Raw genomic sequence first — 18,329 nt, forward strand, 5'->3', positions numbered from 1 at the left:
CATTATCATGGGCTCTAGGCCTCCAGCTGGACTCACTGGAACATTGTTATAGCCTCTAGGTCTTCAACTAGACTTATGTAGGCCACTGCTGTGGAATTCAGGCCCTCAGCTAGATTTCTTGGGTCTTAATGTGTGGACAAATTTCCTGCACTTCTTGTATTGAACTCTTTGGGTGACTATCATAAAATAATAATTCCATAAATTGTGTGTCCTGTATATAGTTGTCTTCCTTGCAATCCCTGACTGCAACAGCACTGTTTTGTTGGGGTTTTTTTCAGGATTTTTAAATTTTGTTTGGATTTTTGTTATTATTTCTCCAATTTTTTTGAATTAGATAGTATCTAGCTTGTATCCCTCTTATCTCTGCATCTCATTTCCTCATTTTAAGATCACATGCAATTCTACTTAATTCTTTTTCAAAAAGAATATTAGGGGCTGGGGATTTAGCTCAGCGGCATAAGAGCCTGCCTTGCAAGCAGGCAGTTGTGAGTTCGATCCCTGGTACCGGTAAAAACGAAAAAGCCAAAAAATAAAAATAAAAAAGAATACTAAAAATATATTGTCTTACTCTCAAATTTCTAATTTTGTCATATTTTTTTTTCCTCACTTATTCCTTTCTTCTTCCATATCAAACCCACTGAGACAGAAGATAGAGGGCAGCTTAGACTGGCTGGGAAGGAGGCACACGGTCGCAAGCAGTGCCTCAAAGCCTCCTTTGTAGGAGTTCTCAAGACTTTCCCCAAGATGTGAAGAGCATAAAAGGACAGAAGCCAAGAAATGATCACCATGGCGGCTTTCCTCGCCTCTGTCTACCCTCTGTCTTCTAGAAAGTACTTTTATCTGCTTTTTTCTCTGTTACTCTTGGCCCAAACTCACTCTGCAGAGCCAGTTTCTCTCTCGTTCTTCACTTTTTTTCAAATAAACTTTGTCATCTTTCTTGGACTCATTTTGTTCAGTTCTCTGTTCAAGATCAGAAAAGACTGGAATCTACCTCCAGAAAGAGAGGGGAGCAACTCAAAACCTGGTAACATTTATTTGGCAAACTACTTTTAGAAGAAAACTACTCAGTAGCATGACTATCTTCCCCATATCATTCTTTTAATTCTTCTTTATCTTACCTAGCCTCCTCTCATTATCCAATGCTTTCTTCTCTATTGTTAATTTTGAAAATTTTTTTATTTTGGTAGAGTTGGGAGCTCTATCATCCATTTTCTTATCTTCCCCTTTAAATGTTATTTTGTTTTACCTGTTTGATAAGGGAGTTTCTCTCTGTCCCTCCCTCTCCTTCTTCATTTCTTGCTATCTCTTTTTCAATTTGTTGCCTTATAATTTTACAGTTCATGAAGTGAATTTTTTCCATGATTCTGATCACAAATAAAATTGGACAAGAACCAAATCAAATTGCCCCATAATGTCAACACTGAACTTAACCACTGAACGTGATTCAATACTTGTCCAACTTGATTTGTGACCATAAATGTGGAAAGAATTAAGTTTACAAACTGAGATACCATGGCAGTATTTTTTTTCCTCTAGGTTAATCTCTATTCCTTATTATTTTTCCTTGTCCTTGTTAGTTTTCTCTGGTACTATTACCTAACCTGTTAATTTTCTTTTACTATCTTTTATATCTATTTTATCACCCTCTTCCCATCTTCTATAGCTAAATTCTTTCAAATTCTATTTTTGTAATGCTCCCATTCCTCTCAATCTCTAATCTTATGGCAGTGCTATACATTTACAAATCTGTAGATAGTTAAATAAATCTTCCTACAGTTGAACACTTTATTGTTAATAGAAGTAAACTATTCTACTGAGTGGATATTTATTGTGTATCAGTATATGGTATAACCCGATTTGGCAGAGAGTTTGTACTAACTATAGATCTTGTTTGTATGATTAAAGGTAGTAATACACTGTTAGTTACAGTGTTAGATCTTGTTTCTATGGTTAAAGGAGATAATGTTAGTTACTATAGTTTGTCAGTATCCAGTTTGTATTTCACGCTATTGCTGTTTCTGATTTTATAACTTTAGCCAAGATGATATAGTTGTTCCTATCAACTGGTTTTCCCATATATTAATTTCTAGATTGCCTAGGAATCATAAACAATAATGCAGTCAATTACTAAGGAACTGTGCATGTGCCAAAGAGACTGCATCCTCACCTCCATAATAAACAGAAGAGGCTGAATCCTGGGGCAGATCCAAAGGCAAATAGCTAGCTACACCTAAAGACATTTCTGAAAAGAAGACTTTACCTAAAGAGATCTCCACAATAGCAATAAAGCTACCCACTGTAAGTAATCTACAAGCCCCAAGAGAAAAAAACAAACAAATCAAAAATGAGAAAATATAGCAGCAAAAAATCTCTACAGTGCCTTGCAACTCCCCCAAAGCAAACCCGGGGGAAACATGGGGGAAAGAAATAAAAAACTACACACCTGAAATATCTGAAATGGAAGCAGTGAAAGTAAATTACCCTAATAAAACAAATGATTAGTACTCTAGAGAAGTTCTAATAAAAAATAGAGAAGCTACAGAAAGACATGAAAACCATGAATGCCCAACATAAAAAAGAACTGGAGTTTATAAAACAATTTCAAATAGAAATCCAGGAGATTAAAAACTGCTCGAAAGTATACACAAGAGGAGGGATAGCCAGAAGGAGGAAAAAGGAATTAAGATGTGTTATGTACACGCACCAACTCACCATGAAGAATGTAATCAGTATGCACTGCAAATATGTACTTTAAAAAGTCAAAAATGAAAGAAGGAAAAGATACACAGCAGAATTGATCAGAGTAAAGACAGAATATTTTACCAAGAAGACAGGGTTGTAGTTGGCGATCAACTAACGATAGATGCCTTAAAAAAAACAAGGGACCATAAAATATCCATCCAGCAGCTGCTTGATGATACAAAGAAGACTAATGCATGATAAACTGGAATCAACAAAAAAATCAGAAAAATATCACAAATGGCATAAAAACCTGTTTACAAAACTAATAGCAAAAAATTTAAGCACAGAAAAAGAAATTGTAATACAGGTGAGTCATATAAAACCCAAAATTGTTATGATCAGAAAAGAACTACATCAAGATATAATAGTTAAGATTCCAAAAATTCAACACAAGAACAGAATATTAAAAGCTGTTATGGAAAGAAAAATCACATACAAAGGAAAATCCATCAGAATTACAGCAGACTAAAGTCAAGAAGAGATTCAAGTGTTTCATGCCCTAAAAGAAAACAACTTCTAACCCATACTAAATGCATGCCACAAACTTATCTTTTAAAAGATGGACAAATAAGATACTTCCATGATAAAACACTTAAAGAAATGCAAGACCACCAAACCAGCACTCCAAAATATTCTCAAGGATATCCAAGAAAGAGTGAATGAAGATAACGTGGCCAAAAACCCTAGTAGAATGAATCACCAGTCAAGTCAAGTAATTAAAACAGAAGGTAAAAAAAGGGAAACAACAGCAGGAACATAAAATAATGAAATGGATATGGCAATATTTATCTCTTATATCCATCAATGTGAACGGTCTTGATTCACCAATCAAAAAAAAAAAAAAAACAGACTGGCAGCATGGATCAAGAAGCAAGATCCAACATAAGCATGTACATACAAAAAACACATTTAACCCAAAAAGAAATTCAGAGACTGAAAGTCAAAGAATGAAAATCAATATGCCTTGCAACAGGAATCTGGGGGAAGAAAAGAAAAGCAGTAGTAGCTATTCTAACTGCAGACAAAATGGATTTCATGCCAAGACTGATCAGAAGGTACAAAGCTCACTACATACTGGTAAATGGAACAAGGAAGGAAGTGATAAAAACATAAATATATATACACCACATACCAGCACACCCAGTTTCATAAAACACACTAATGGACAAAACAATCACCAATATAATTGTAAGGCATATCTTAATACCACTGTCACAAATATATCAACCACACAAAGAACAAAAGTCAGCATTGAGGAGCACATGGCACAGGTACACGCCGCCATGGCCACCTCCGCCCACAGCATACTTTGGACCTTCTTTAGCCAGCAGAGTTCCCAAAGTGAAGAACAGACCTGTCTGGATGAAATGATTTAGAAGACACTACCCGCTTCTGCACAAAGGAAGAGAGAGAGAAGTGAACAAACATCTCCCAGCAATCAAAATCCCAGGCAAGACCAGAAAGGGGTTTCCGCAACTCCTTCCTCAAGTTCTTTAAAAAGTCCACTGGATCAAAATACAGGGAAAAAAACTAATGAGAATCCTTCAATGGATCTTTCACCTATAAAAGATTTCTTCAGGAGCCAACTTGGTCTTGCAAATGACTTGACAGAGGAACAGCTGTGTAGAATATACTCAAAGTTGTATTCTCAAGGGTCTTCTCTCTCTTGGTGGTTGGCACCTTGCTGTTTGCAGCTAGCCATGAACAGCCGGCTGCCATGCCATCCTGCCACTTGAAGCCAGCTGAGTATGGACTGAAACCTCTAATCTGTAAGAAATAAACCTTCCCTTCCCTAACATTGAGCATCAGCTATTCTGTCTCAACAATGAGAGAGAAAAGTAACCAAGACACTCACTATCACCACTCCTACTCAACATAATTCTAGAAACATTAGCCAGAGCAATTAGACAAGAAAAATATACAGAGAGAGGGAAAAAATCAAATTATCAGTATATACTGTTACATGATCTTCTACATAGAAGACCCACAAAACTCTGACTCCTAGAATTAACCAAATTCAGTAGTGTAGCAGTACATAATTAGGACTCAACAATCAATAGCATTCCTGTACCTCAATAACAAACTTAACAATTTTCCTAACAAGTCAGAAAATCAGTACCTTTCACAATTATGTTAAGAAAATTGACGTACTTAAGAATTAAACTCAGGAAGTGAAAGACACCTACAATGAAAACTATAGTACTAAAAAAAGAGATCAAAAAGGATACCAGAAAATGGAAAGCTGTCCCCTGTTCCTGCATAGGCAGAACAAATATAGTGGCAATGCCCATACTCTTCACAACTTTTATACAGATTTAATGCAACCCCAATAAAAATACCAATAACATTGCTTACAAACATACAGAAAAAATTCTCAATATTCACCTGGAACCAGAAGAGACCTAGACTAGCAAAAACAATTCTTGGCAACAAGGGCAAGGCAAGAGGCATCACAGTCTCAGAATTATACTACAAAGCTTCTGTGATAAAACAACATGGTATTGGCAGAGAAGAGGGGCAGACTTGGCTTTTTCTCAATGAAACAGTGTAGAAGATGCAGAAACAATTCCAGGAATACTCAGCTACTTACCTTTGACAAAAGGGCCTAACACCTTCACTGAAGGAAAGGTGGCCTCTTAAGCAAACTGGGAAAACTTGCTATTCACCCGCAAAAGACTGTATCTAGACCCATATCTAGATCCATATCACCATTCACTAAACTAAAATCAAAATAAATTGAAGATCTGAATATTAAAACAGAAACACTGATCTAGGGATTTAGCTCTGTGGAAGAGCACTTGTCTAGTGCATACAAGGCCCTGGGTTCACTCCCCAGCATTGCTAAACTAACTAATAGAAAACGTCTGCTGGAAGACAGAGTAAGTAAAACTCTTGAAGACATTAAGTATAAAGATTTTTATGAACAAACTCTGGGTGCACAGGACACATTACAAAGAACCAATAAATGGGATCACACCAAATTATAAAAAGCGAAACAAAAAAACACAAAAAAAGAAACAAGAATGAAGACACAACCTACAAAATGGGGTAGGGGGGGTGCCAGATATTCCTTAGTAGAGGACAAATACTTAGAATATATAAAGAACTCAAAAGAAACCAGACCCTCCCAATAAAAAAAAAAAAACATTCAAAAATAGGCAATAAATAGATACTTCTCAGATGAACAAGTACAAATGAACTAATAAATACACGAAAATATGGAAACAACATTTTATAAGTAATCTTAAGATGACAATAACAAAGTAGTGGAAAGAAATGCAAAGACACTGAAGACAGTGTTGCTTAAGATTATAAAACTGTCTGTCTATGGGGCTGGGGGTTTAACTCAGCAGCGTAAGTGTCTGCCTGGCAAGTGCAAGGTCATGAGTTAGATCCTTGGTACCAAACAAACAAACAAAAATAAATGTTTTTCTAGGAAGTTCAGAGTACCACAGCCACTAAAAACAGTGACACCGGTGTACAACTGGAGACCTAGGGAGATGACTAGGTATAAGAATAAGAGAAACATAGTCTTTCCCATATCTACCTTTTAAACACCAAATAATTTTTTTCCAAAAATACTCAACTGCTTTCCTCAGAAAAAGATCAGAAGATAGTTCTAGAAGTAGCTTCTAAATATAGCACATTCCTTAGTCATTCTCTGCTTCTATACAGGACAAGGAATTTGCTGATTTTCATTCACTACAAAAGATAAAGGACTGTGCCCCCAAGTCTCTTAGTATAAGTCTTCCAGGCCCACCATTGTTCTCCATAGCTTAATCTAAATTAATGATGGGAAAATTGAACACAGATCCTTAACATTGACTTACTTATTAAAAATCAAAAACATTTCAAATTCAGGGCTTCTCATTTGCCAGGCCTGCGGCTGAGCTAAATCCCCCGGCTCAAGAATATTTCAATAGTCAGATACTAGAAAAATTCCACAATGTTTGAATCAAATGTGTTAACTAATAAAACAGGTCAAGTGCTGAATGCATGCATTAACAAACCTCAAAGAACTCAAAACCACACAAATATAACATGAAAATTATTTTCCTGTCCTTGATTAAACATAAAGAAGAATTTAGGATACTCGAATAGTAGCAAATGTAGTTAAAAGTAAACATCCTTTAAGGGATTTGTTTTATAAGGTATCTGCCTCTCTCAACACCATGCCTATTTCCAGGCCTCTCATCCATTACATTCATTTTGGATACACAACCGTCATGTGGACTTACGACAATCCAATTCTGGCAACGTAAACTAGAATTAAATCAACCATAATCATGTCATGCTCTCCAGAGTTTCAGAAAGCTATACTAAATGAATAACCTCTATATGAAATATTTACCTTCATCTTTTAATTGGTCAGCTTTTCCCACATCTTCAGGCACTAAGTGTGAGAGGGGCAGAATGTCATTCTGAAATTAAATAAAAATAAATACACTTCTATTTAGCTGCACAGAGTCATCTTGGAAGTCCAAAAATAAGATAATAATAAATTACCCACATTTTAGTAACTCATCTATAATTGCATTTCATGAGATCTAACACCTCAGTAACAGGGTTAATAAGAAATGGTAGGTGTGGGAGTACTCTCCTATACTTTTATTAAAAATATAAATATATCATGTTTTTCTAGATGACCATAGGCAACTGTGAATTAAAGTTTTAATATTTGTTTTTCCAGTCAGAGACAGAAAGCTGGCCAGGAAGAGAATCAAGAAGACAAACCACATCTTTCTATGAGCTAGCAACAGCCATACAAGATGGGAGAAGAATCAAAAAGCTAATTCACACTTTCCCATGAGCCAACTGGCACACAGGCTGGAAGACAAGAAGAGCAACACTACCCCTTCCCTGCTAGTGGGCCCCCAACTGGCTGATTTGGAGGAACTCAAGCTAAGATGATACCAACTGAAGTAAAAAAAAAAAAAAAAAAAAAAAAAAAAAAACCTTAATGCTTGCATTGTTTGATTGACTTGGCAAGATTAAAGTTGGTAGTCTGAGCATCTGTTTGGAGGAAACAATATGCATCGTAGCAACTGTGGAGGAATTCCTTCTGTCTTGCTTTTGAAATCTAATGTTTTGTTGTTTGTTTTATTTTATTCCTGTATCTGGTAACCTGAGCAATATTTTGAAGATAACAATATGCAATATAGTAACCACTGTTAAATTCTTATCATCTTGTTTTGAAATTCTATATTGCTATTCTTGTTTTTTGTTTTTGTTGTCATTTTGATTTTATTGTAGTATTTTTGGTTTGTTTGCTTCTTGATTTTTCTAGGGTTTTTTTCTCTTTAAAAAAAAAAAAACTTTGCTTTTCCTCATATCCAGAAATCTCACTTTATGAACACGAAAATGGAATTTAAATATAAAGAACAGAATAAAAATATAATCACTGGATTATTCATGGATCTTTTTCTTTCCTTGGCAGTACACTAAGTGCTGAGCTATACCCTATCCCTTTTATTTTGAGACAAAGTGTCATTGAATTGTCCAGGCAGCCCTCAAACTTCCAATCTTCCTGCCTCAGGCTCCTCAATAGCTGGGATTATTACAAGTGTGCATCAGAACACCTGGCTTATTACTGAAACTTGGGAAGCAAAACATTTACTATTTAAGAGATATACTAAGTTAAAAGCAGTTTAGTTTTTTTAAAAAATCACTTATAATATGGTCGTTATTTATATGTATGGCTGTGCATGTACATACACACACAGATATAAAAACAAAAACTGGAAAGGAGTATACCAAAAGATTAACAGTAGTAGTAATGTTTGGAAATAAAGCCCTCAAGCTTTCTATCTTTGTATGTTACATGAAATTTTAACACACTGAGCAAAAATTTATTCTACTATAAGATGACAAACATAAAATTTTGTTTTAGCACTTAAGTATCACCTTCAATTCTCTTCTGTAGAATAAGGCTCAAACCAAAGGTGTTTATTAAAACTGAATTGAAATTTTGGAAATATTTTCAGTGGAAATAGAAATACGATGTACTTTTCCACTTTCAAAAAAACCTTTTTTTAAAAAAATCAGGTTTTATAATGTATGCCTGTAATCATAGCACTTGAGAGGCTGAGGGAGGAGGATTCCCGCGAATTCAAGGCCAGCCTGAACTACGTTCTGGAGACGCTATCTCAAAAAAAAATAATACTAATTAATTAATTACAAATACATAAGTCAAAAGACCTTTTTAAAATTGCAATGCTTTTAAACCTGACTCTCATATTCAGAGTGAGTTTATAATTTTCAAGAAAGCATAACTTGCAGTTATTATATTTCTAGACTACATTTAAAATGCATCTCCTATTACTTTTGCCTTAACTGAAGTTTCAATAAAATGTATGAATTTTGGTAATATACTTTGTCAATTATACACAAATGCAAATCATTGACAGAGTCTGAAGTAGGGTTTCCTGAGGAGGCTACAGGATCAAAGAACAAGACCCCTCTTAACCAAAGGGAAGCAAAACGGGGTTGGTAGCCTGCTGAGAAATAGACATACAATATCTCTTTATAACTTGTCATATAATTAGTTTATCTGGCCACGGGTATAGATCAGCAGAACACTTACCTGGCATTTGTGAGGCCCTGAGTTCAAATCGCCAGAACCATACACACACATGCATGTACATGCACACATGTGCACACACACACAGTTTGATGAGTTTATCTTTACCTGTATTATTCTTTCTCTAAGAATAAAAGGAGGGAGTCAGTAGTTTACTGCCAAATTTCTGTCTTTACTGCAATTCTAAGAATTTTTCAACAAGTTCTATAAACACAGCTGAAGAATCAATCTAAATGTGGTATTGTCAGCAATTTCCATCCTGAGCTAAAGTGTTGCTCTATTTTGTTAATGGGGGTGGGGGGAAGCATGTCAGCGGCTGAGGACTAAACACAAAGCACTCTACCACTCTACCCCATGCTGAACTTTATACTTCATGGGTCAGCTTTATTCCTGAATCCTTCAGTATGTATCAAACTCAAATACAGAGCTAGGAAAATAACCGAAGTTCATGAGGCACGAAAATAGAACAAAAAAACACATGCAAGGTCACCTGGGCTTGCCAGTCTCTAGCCGTAAGGTTAGAAGATAGTATAGTCTATGTTTCCTAACAAAACCAGAAATCAGGGACATATAAATAGTCTGAGCAGGAACCAGAAAACTTGAGTGGCAGCCTTAATTTTGTACACTGATCATGAACATTGATGTTTCACAGATCCTGCACACTGATCTGTTCTACAAAGCCCAATCAGTGACCAAATTTGATGGAATTCACTTCAGAAATGATGATTCAATTCCAAAAAAATCTATTTCTTCATATTTGCTTTCTAGATAGTAAATATTTTATTTTTCAATAGTTCATGTTTTAAGGGAATATCAGTTTTATTTTATATTTTTTCCAAATCCATTTTATTTCAAGGAGAAAATGCTAAAACAAAATTTCAAAACATGTCAATCGGGGGCAACAATGGTACATTCACTGCATATTGTAATCCCCCAATCAGAATATCAGTCTTAAAAAGAAGTTGGAAATCAAAAATATATATGGTAAAACTGTAAAGGACTTAAAAGTCAACTAAGATATATCATTAAATATAAAAACTGAGAGAGTAAAAAATAAGCACTTCATAACATGAAAAGCCAAAGGACATTTAACAAGTTATCTTTTAGATCTCAAATTAGTTCCATAAAAAATAATTCATCTTACACCCAGAAAGAAGTTAGTGACTTATAAACCTGGCCCTGCAACCTTTAACAATCTAATATGAAATCATAGTCACAGTTGCATCAGACAGTAATGAGGAAACAGTGATAACATACCTTACAGCAGGAATTTGTGAACATTTCTGTCAAAGGCTGTGAAACTGCTAGATGTGTATCTTCTGGGCTGATCTTAAACACCGTCTCCAAGCACTGAATTGCAACTTGAAGCAAAGTATAATAGTGGGGGGAAAAAAAAACCAAGTTAAAAAAAGAAACAGCTTTTTTTCCCCCTCATAAAACTGCAATCTGTAGTAAATCAGGACTTCTGATCACAGAACACAAGCAAAATTAATTGGCTGTTGCATAGAGATTTCTGTTTATAGACCAGATAGTAAAGAAAGACATGTTTTCTTATTCCTCATTAAAAAATAAACGTTATTCACAGTAAAATTTCTGTATATAATATCATATTCTTGTTGAAGGCTACAAGAAAGCAAGCCATTGGGGCTAGGATTTAGCTCAGCGGCATAAGCACCTGCCTTGCAAGCAGGCAGTCATGAGTTCGATCACTGGTACCAATAAAAAGGAAAAAGACAAAAAAAAAAGAAAGAAAGAAAGCCATTAACAACTTAGTTCCCATCAACATCTAATTAACCATTAATGTCTTAAGGCTTTGAACAAACTTAAAATATTACATACACAGTATGAATACACACACACACAGACATATACATGTGCTTTTTTGAGACAGAACCTCCCTGTGTGTTCCAGACAGGTTTTGAACTTGCTGTGCAGCCCAGGCTGTCCTTGAACTTTTGATCTCCCTGTCTCAGTTTCCCCAGTGCAAGGATTACAGGTTGCTACTACCATACCTAATTCTATATATTGTTTAAATGTGAGAAACAGATTTATAAATCTGAATAAAAACAGCAAGATACACATTCCTAATACATAAAAAGTATTAAATACCAATCCTGGTATACTTAAGGGAAGTTAAATTAACTGAAAACATTCATTCACACATGCAAATTTACCAAGTACCCATTATGTGGAAGATGTTGTTCTAAAGTGACAGTGAAACAGTAAACATAACAAAAAAAATTGCTGTCTGCACAATAAAGTTTAATTTTAAAATGTGTATGGTGGCATGTATCTATAATCCCAGCACTCTGAGACTGAGGAAGGAGGATTGCAAATTGGAGCCCAGCCTGGGCAACACAATGACTAGCAGACTCTGACTCAAAAAAACAAAAACAAACAAAACCCAAACACACCACTTTACATGTCATAGAAGGGGGAACATAAGTAAGCTATCTGTCACGTTGAATGCTAACAGGTGACTTGTCTCTTTTTGGTTCAGGACAAGATCACAGGTTGGCACAGCTAGGGTATAAACTGAGTACAAAGACACAGGAAGAAAAAAATGATATAATTACATTTGTGTTTAGAACTAAAAGTCAGGCAAAAATGTTGAGAATGGATGAGTGTTAATATCTCCCAAAATCTCATGTATTCAGAGGCAGGTATTTTTAAAGACGATTGAATGTACTTTATCAATTATCACTATCAATGATCAATCTATGGATGAGCTAATAGCCTAACAGGCTGTTGGGGTGTCCCTGGGGGCCCACCTTTGAAGGGTATATCTTGTCTACCTCTTCCTTGCTAACTCCGCCTTTTGGCTGCCAAGTGAGCAGCTCTCCTTTGCCACTCCATTCTGCAATGCCATTTCTGCCTCTGATTCAGCCCACTATAGACAGAAGCCTCAGAAACTAAGAGCCATAATAAACCTTCTTACTTAATTGATAAAGGAATAACTTGGGCAGGAACAGGCAAAAGTGCCTATCTTTTCCCAAAAGACCTCTGAGGGGCTGGAGATAGTCTTACCCCAATTGGTGCTCTAGACTGACAGTACTCCTGCTAGACAGGAAATTGAGAATGTCGATAAGATGTGTGTGATCACTTTCCAATAGTATGAACGGGATTCACTAACATTCTTACATAACTTAAAAGATACATTGTGTATTAACTATGGTCTTGAGAAAATTATCTCTGTCAAAAAAAAAAAATACTGTTATTTTCACTAGCCATAGAACAAGTCTCCTTACAAAGGGGGCTGAATAAGCAACAAAATTGCCACATAAAAAATAATCTGTATTAAAAAGACAAAAAAAAAAAAGTAAAAAGGGGCTGGGGATTTAGCTCAGCGGCATAAGCGCCTGCCTTGCAAGCAGGCAGTTGTGAGTTCGATCCCCGGTACCGATAAAAAGGAAAAAGACAAAAAAAAAAAAAAAAAAAAAAAAATAATAATCTGTATCTCCATTTTTTATTCTCTCCCTGTTTCTGTCCAGGATGAATTTATATCTAAAATGCTGGCCAAAGAAAATCTGTCATCGTTGCATGAAAAGTTATTTAATGTAATAGTAACCAAAAAAGTATATGTATGTATATACATACACATGTGTGTGTATATTATATATTCTCTCTTGATGAGCATCCTCCCTACTTGATCAGATTGGTCATTTCCTTTACTGTGTATATACACGGTTTGAATATCTTTCTGTTATCGTATTTGTTATATCGTCCATAATCATTGTCAGTACATTATGGGGCTTTAATGTATGTCTGCTGTATTATACTTGAAGAGAAGGTCTCCATCTTATTCATCTCTGATTTGAACAGAATTTGGCAAATAATAGATGCTCAGTGAATTGAATCTGCTGACTTTCTAGTTGGAATCATATTTAAATTTCTGAGAAAAAATAAAAAATAAAATCTGCAAAAAAGAGCATTTCTCCTCTCCTCCCCCAAAATAAAATAAACACCAATTTTCAGAAGAATAGATTGAGGGAACCAAACTAAACCATTAAGAAACCAGAGAATGTATAAAATGGGATTTGCCCAAAACACTTCCAATACCCAAACTGTCTGCCAGTTGCATTGTTCTCAGTTCAATATGGGTGCCCCTGCCAAACACAGGATGTGGTAAAAGAGACAAGATGGAGCATGGAATCTTCCAAACATCCGGATATCTGAAAACACCCAAATGTTTATACCGGATGCCTCAAAGGCTTTGCCCAATGAGGCACAGTCATTGAGAGAACTTTGACCACTGATGTTTACTTCCCACCTAATGTTCCTTGTGTTCTTTCAAGCCTTATAAAAAAGCCCGCTTCTCTTTGATCTCTGCTGACTGTCTTTTCACCCTCTGCGTGTATCCAGACACAATAAATTCCATGCCATGTTGCCTTTACACAAGCGTGGGGGTCTCAGCCAGTCCCTACCTTGAGCCATTCCTTACAGAATGGACCTTCAGGGCACTACCAGCACTGAAAAGTCTATCTGGTGCATGAGAAAGGTCTTTTATGCCCTATTTTTTTTTTTTTTTTTTTTTTTTTTTACTCCTTAGTTCTTATTACTTTTTTTTTTTTTTTTTGGAAGACAATGAAGTCAAATATGGCAAAACAAAGCTGTCAGTCAAAACCAAGGATAGACATAGTACATGATGTAAGAACAGAGTACAAGGTTATCAATAATGGTTACCATAATGTCTCTTGTTTCCATAAAATTATGCCCTATCTTGACCACATGGTTCAGTGCAGCTTCTTATCTCTGCTGCTAGAACACAAATCTGGCACATGCTAGACACAATTCATTATTGTTAAAGGAGGTAACTTTTTAAAATACAATTCTGGGGCTAAGGATTTAGCTCAGAGGAATAAGCACCTGCCTGGCAAGTGCAAGGTACTGAGTTCAATTCCCAGTACCAAATAAGACAAAACAACAAAAACAACAACAACCCCCCCCCAATTTTGTTTTGATAAGAACAGAACTGGAACCTATCTTTGTAACTCAGGACTATGTCCTTTTTATTACTAACCTAGGTTCTCCCTCCCAATTAAATGACTGAAGTACTATAATTTAACTTTCAATACAAGATTCTCATTTATGAAACAGATACATATGATGCTCTTCTTGGGAAACTGCACTCAGGAGTAAGTCCTAGAAATCTAAAGTAAGTGCTCATTTCAGCAGCACATATACTAAAACTTGAACGATACAGAGAAGATTAGCATGACCTCTGTGCAAGGATGACATGCAAATTCGTGAAGTGTTGCATATTTTTTTTCTGTCGGACCATTGAACAGAAAAATTTGCACTGCCAATGTCTGAGTGTCTAGCCACGTTTTGTGCTTTGATTTTGTGACTTTGGCAACTATTTTTAAGATGACAATGTGCAATGTATCAACTAGCAATTTTATGACATTAATTTTTTTTGAATTCTGTATTGTTCTACCTTTTTCTGTTTTTCTATTTTGTTTTTTTTCTTTAATTTTCTTTTCTTTTTCTTTAAAAAAGATAACAATATGCAATATAATAACCATTGTTAAATTTCTTTCCTTCTGTTTTGAAAGCCTATATTATTATTGTTTTGAGTTTCTTGTTGTTTGTCTCTTTTGCTTTTTGGCTTTTTTTCTGACTTCTTTTTTCTTTTTAAAATAATTAATAAAAAAATTTTTAAAGAAATCTAAAATAATACTTACATACTTATAAAAACAAAATGTCTTTGGTACTGAGGGCAAGAAAGGCAAGTCAATAATTTTACTCAATAATACCACAATTTTATTCAATAATATCCTATTTGTACAGCACTTTATTCCAAAAGTTCCACACACTATATAGCTGTTCACTGATTCTAATTCTCTTGACAAAATGTATTACTAGTTGGGGAGGGGGCAAATATATTCACCTAATAGACTTAGAAACTAAGATACATACCAACTAAGTGATATGCCACGATCACTGGATTCAATTCATTAATTTAATTCAATAAACATTTATTAAGTACCTATCATATGCCATGCCTTTTCTAGACACTTTCCATGAATCTGAAGCAGAAAAGAACACTAACCTCTTAGGCCTTATATTCTAGTTGGGCAAAGAGACGTAGAGTATAAACAATAAACAAGTACCGAGTAAGGAGGATGTAAAGTACGCAGAGTTGAGCAGGGAAGCAGGAAGATTTAAGAGAGTTCAGAGTTAACCTGTTTGAGAAAAGAAACTTGAAGAAAACTTTGAGAGACAGGGGTATCACTATCCTGAGGGAGACCATTCGAATGCACAGAAACAGCTAGAACAAAAGCCCTCAAGCAAAATGATTTGGCCCATTTACAGTAAGGAAGCTAATTTGGCTGAAACAAAATGAGAAACAATAGGGTAAAAATACAACACAGAGGTCCAAATGACACTGATTTTTTTTTTGGTACTGAGGATCAAACTCATGACCTTCACTTCGCCAGGCAAGCAACTGAGCTAACTGCCTGGTCCAAAATAGATTCTTTAAACAAAGATTCAGTAACATAAAGAGTCTTTGCAAAATTTTGAGTAGAGAAATGATAGAATCTGACTTAGTCTTTGTCTTTTTGACTTTTACTTTTCTCTCTCATTGTTGAGACAAAATACCTGATGCCTAAAGTTAGGGAAGGGGAAGTTTATTTCTTACAGGTTGGAAGTTTGAGTCCATACTCAGTTGGCTCCAAGGCACAATGACATGGCTGAGGGGCAGCGGTTCATGACAGCCACAAACAGCAAGCCTGAACAACAGAAGAGAGAGACATACCTTCTTCCCGTCTTTACACTGTATGCTAGCTCCACCTCTGGGAAGGTGTAACACTCATACCACTAGTCTGAGCACCAGACAATGAACCCATCACAAATGCCAGATTCAGCCATGTCCATGATCACATGAGACTTGGGTGGGGTAGGCTTCGGACATAAACCATGACAGTCTTAAAAGATCATTCAGAAAAGACCAGTTAGAGGCTATTATAGTGAAACAGGCAAGACTTAGTTCTAATGAGGTCTGATATCAGATGGTGAGAGGTGGTCAGACTCTAGACATACTTTGAAAGTAGAGCCAACTGGATTTATTGGGTGATTAGATACAAAATATGAGGGAACAAAAGAAAAGCCCAGAATGACACCCAAGTTTTTGGCCTGAGCAAAAGAAAAGCTAGAATTGCATCACCAAGACAGAAAAGTTGTAGATAGAACAGATTTTAGGTGGGAGGCTCAGGAGTTCAGTTTTAGCAGTGTTAACTTTGAAATGTCTGTTAGACATGCAAGTAGAAATCTACAGAAGGCTGCTGGATATACAAATCTGGAGCTCAGAAGAAAAGTTTAGGCTGAGGCTACAAATTTGAGAAATGTTAGCATGTAAATTGAGGGTATTTAAGGCCATAAGCTAAGTAATACCACTAAGGAAATGAGCATAGAGGAAAAGAGAACCAAGCAGTGGACCCTGGGCATGGCAGGCTAGGGAAAAGAAAAGGAATCAGCAAAGGAAAAGCTGCAAACTAACCACCAAGAAATTATGAAGTATCCTGCAGCTAAGTGACTAAAGTATATGAGGAAAATGGATAAAGAAGAGATCACGTACTTTACTAATGGCAGCTAAAAACTTTAGTAATTTGAGACAGACAAAGATTAAGAGCTGATCATTGAATTAAACAAAAAAATCAGGGCTGCGATGTAGTTAGTGGTAAAGTGCTTGCCTAACGTGTATGAAGCCCTGGGGGCAGTCCTCAGGATCAAAATAATAAGCAAATAACAGCAATCATTAATGAACTATGGGACATGTGGTACACCTCTGTAATCCCAGCACTCTGGAAAAGTTAAAGCAGGAGGACTGCTTCAAATTTGAAGCCAGCCTGGCTACAAAGTGAGTTCAAGGTCAGCCTGAAGAACATAGCAAGACCCTGTCTTAAAAAAACGAAGAACATAAAACCCTCAATAATGACTTTGATAAGAGTGCTATGGATAAAGCAATGGAGATAAAGGCCCAAGTGGAATGAGTTTAAGAAAGAATAAAAGGAGAAGTGGAGCAAGTGGATATAGGCAACTCTTTGAAATTGTTTTGCTATGAAAAAAGAGAAGAAAATTAGGCAGTAGTTTGTGGAGGTGAGTATGGAAAGAGTATTTATTAGGTGTTTTTTGCTTTTCTAAGAAGGTAAAAAAGAAAGTAAGCTTTTATTCTCATAAAATGATCCTACATCAAGTAAAAATTTGACGATATAAAATCAACAGGGGAGAATAACTGGACAATATATGTAAAATGGGACCTTGGACACCGGTAGAGGGCTCCATGGGAAGGGAACACTGATGTTCCATCCAAGCTGGCAATAACACAGGCTGGAAGGATACTTGAGTGTTGATGCTGGCGGGTAGAAGCTGACAAAAGTTTTCTTACTACTTCAGTTTTCTGGATAGAGAAGGAATCAACTATAAGTGAAGATAATGAATGAAATTTGGGCATCTGAGAAGATATGATAAAGTGTTAAAATAATAACCTACAGAATAAAAGTATGCATGAACACAAAACAGTATGATTGCCTGGCATCATTAAATGTTTGCTTGAGGTTTGTAGTCATGAATTTAAATAGGACTAGTCAGAAAGGCTATATACTGTATTCTAATGCTATACTGTTACACTTATATGTAGGAACAAAGGAGAGAGCAAGACTTAAGCAAGATTGGATTTAGCAAGAAAGGGAAGGAGATACACGGGGACTATTATAACGATCAACCATGGAAAGCAAGGTGAGTAAGAATGGTGGTAGAAGAAACTGAGATATCAAAAGGCTGGAAGTACCGGTAGGTTCAAAGAATTGTTGTGGTAAAGATCCTAGGAGAGACCTAGAAACTTAGGGGAGTTGTGGTCAGGAAATGAAATCATGGAAGGAATGCAATTCTGGTAATGATAAGAGCTAGGTAAGGATTTTTCAGTCTTGGCACATTGAATTGGGAGAGAGTTAGTCAGGGATTAAATCCAGGATCTTTGTCCTGAGCTATATCCCCTGGTTACTTT

General features: G+C 35.9%; 1 protein-coding gene and 1 non-coding gene across 4 annotated transcripts in view; one reads left to right on the plus strand and one right to left on the minus strand.

Annotated features, from left to right (window-relative positions):
• The window catches only part of Sgtb (small glutamine rich tetratricopeptide repeat co-chaperone beta), a 60,538-nt gene that overhangs the window by 38,301 nt on the left and 3,908 nt on the right, over positions 1-18,329 (minus strand). For all 3 annotated transcript variants that reach the window (XM_063258255.1, XM_063258256.1, XM_013153939.3), the window contains exons 3-4: positions 10,580-10,683; positions 7,094-7,163 (exon numbers count right to left, since the gene is read on the minus strand). In XM_063258255.1, the coding sequence (XP_063114325.1) occupies positions 7,094-7,163; positions 10,580-10,683 (174 nt within the window). The remainder of the gene's footprint in view (positions 1-7,093; positions 7,164-10,579; positions 10,684-18,329) is intronic.
• LOC111757191 (U6 spliceosomal RNA) lies at positions 14,482-14,588 on the plus strand. The gene has a single exon (XR_002791553.1). It is a non-coding gene; the product is annotated as a U6 spliceosomal RNA (small nuclear RNA).

Source organism: Cavia porcellus, unplaced genomic scaffold, assembly GCF_034190915.1.
Source record: "Cavia porcellus strain 051 isolate PalLab524CR breed Dunkin Hartley unplaced genomic scaffold, mCavPor4.1 scaffold_11, whole genome shotgun sequence".
In the NCBI taxonomy this organism is placed as follows: Eukaryota; Metazoa; Chordata; class Mammalia; order Rodentia; family Caviidae; genus Cavia; species Cavia porcellus.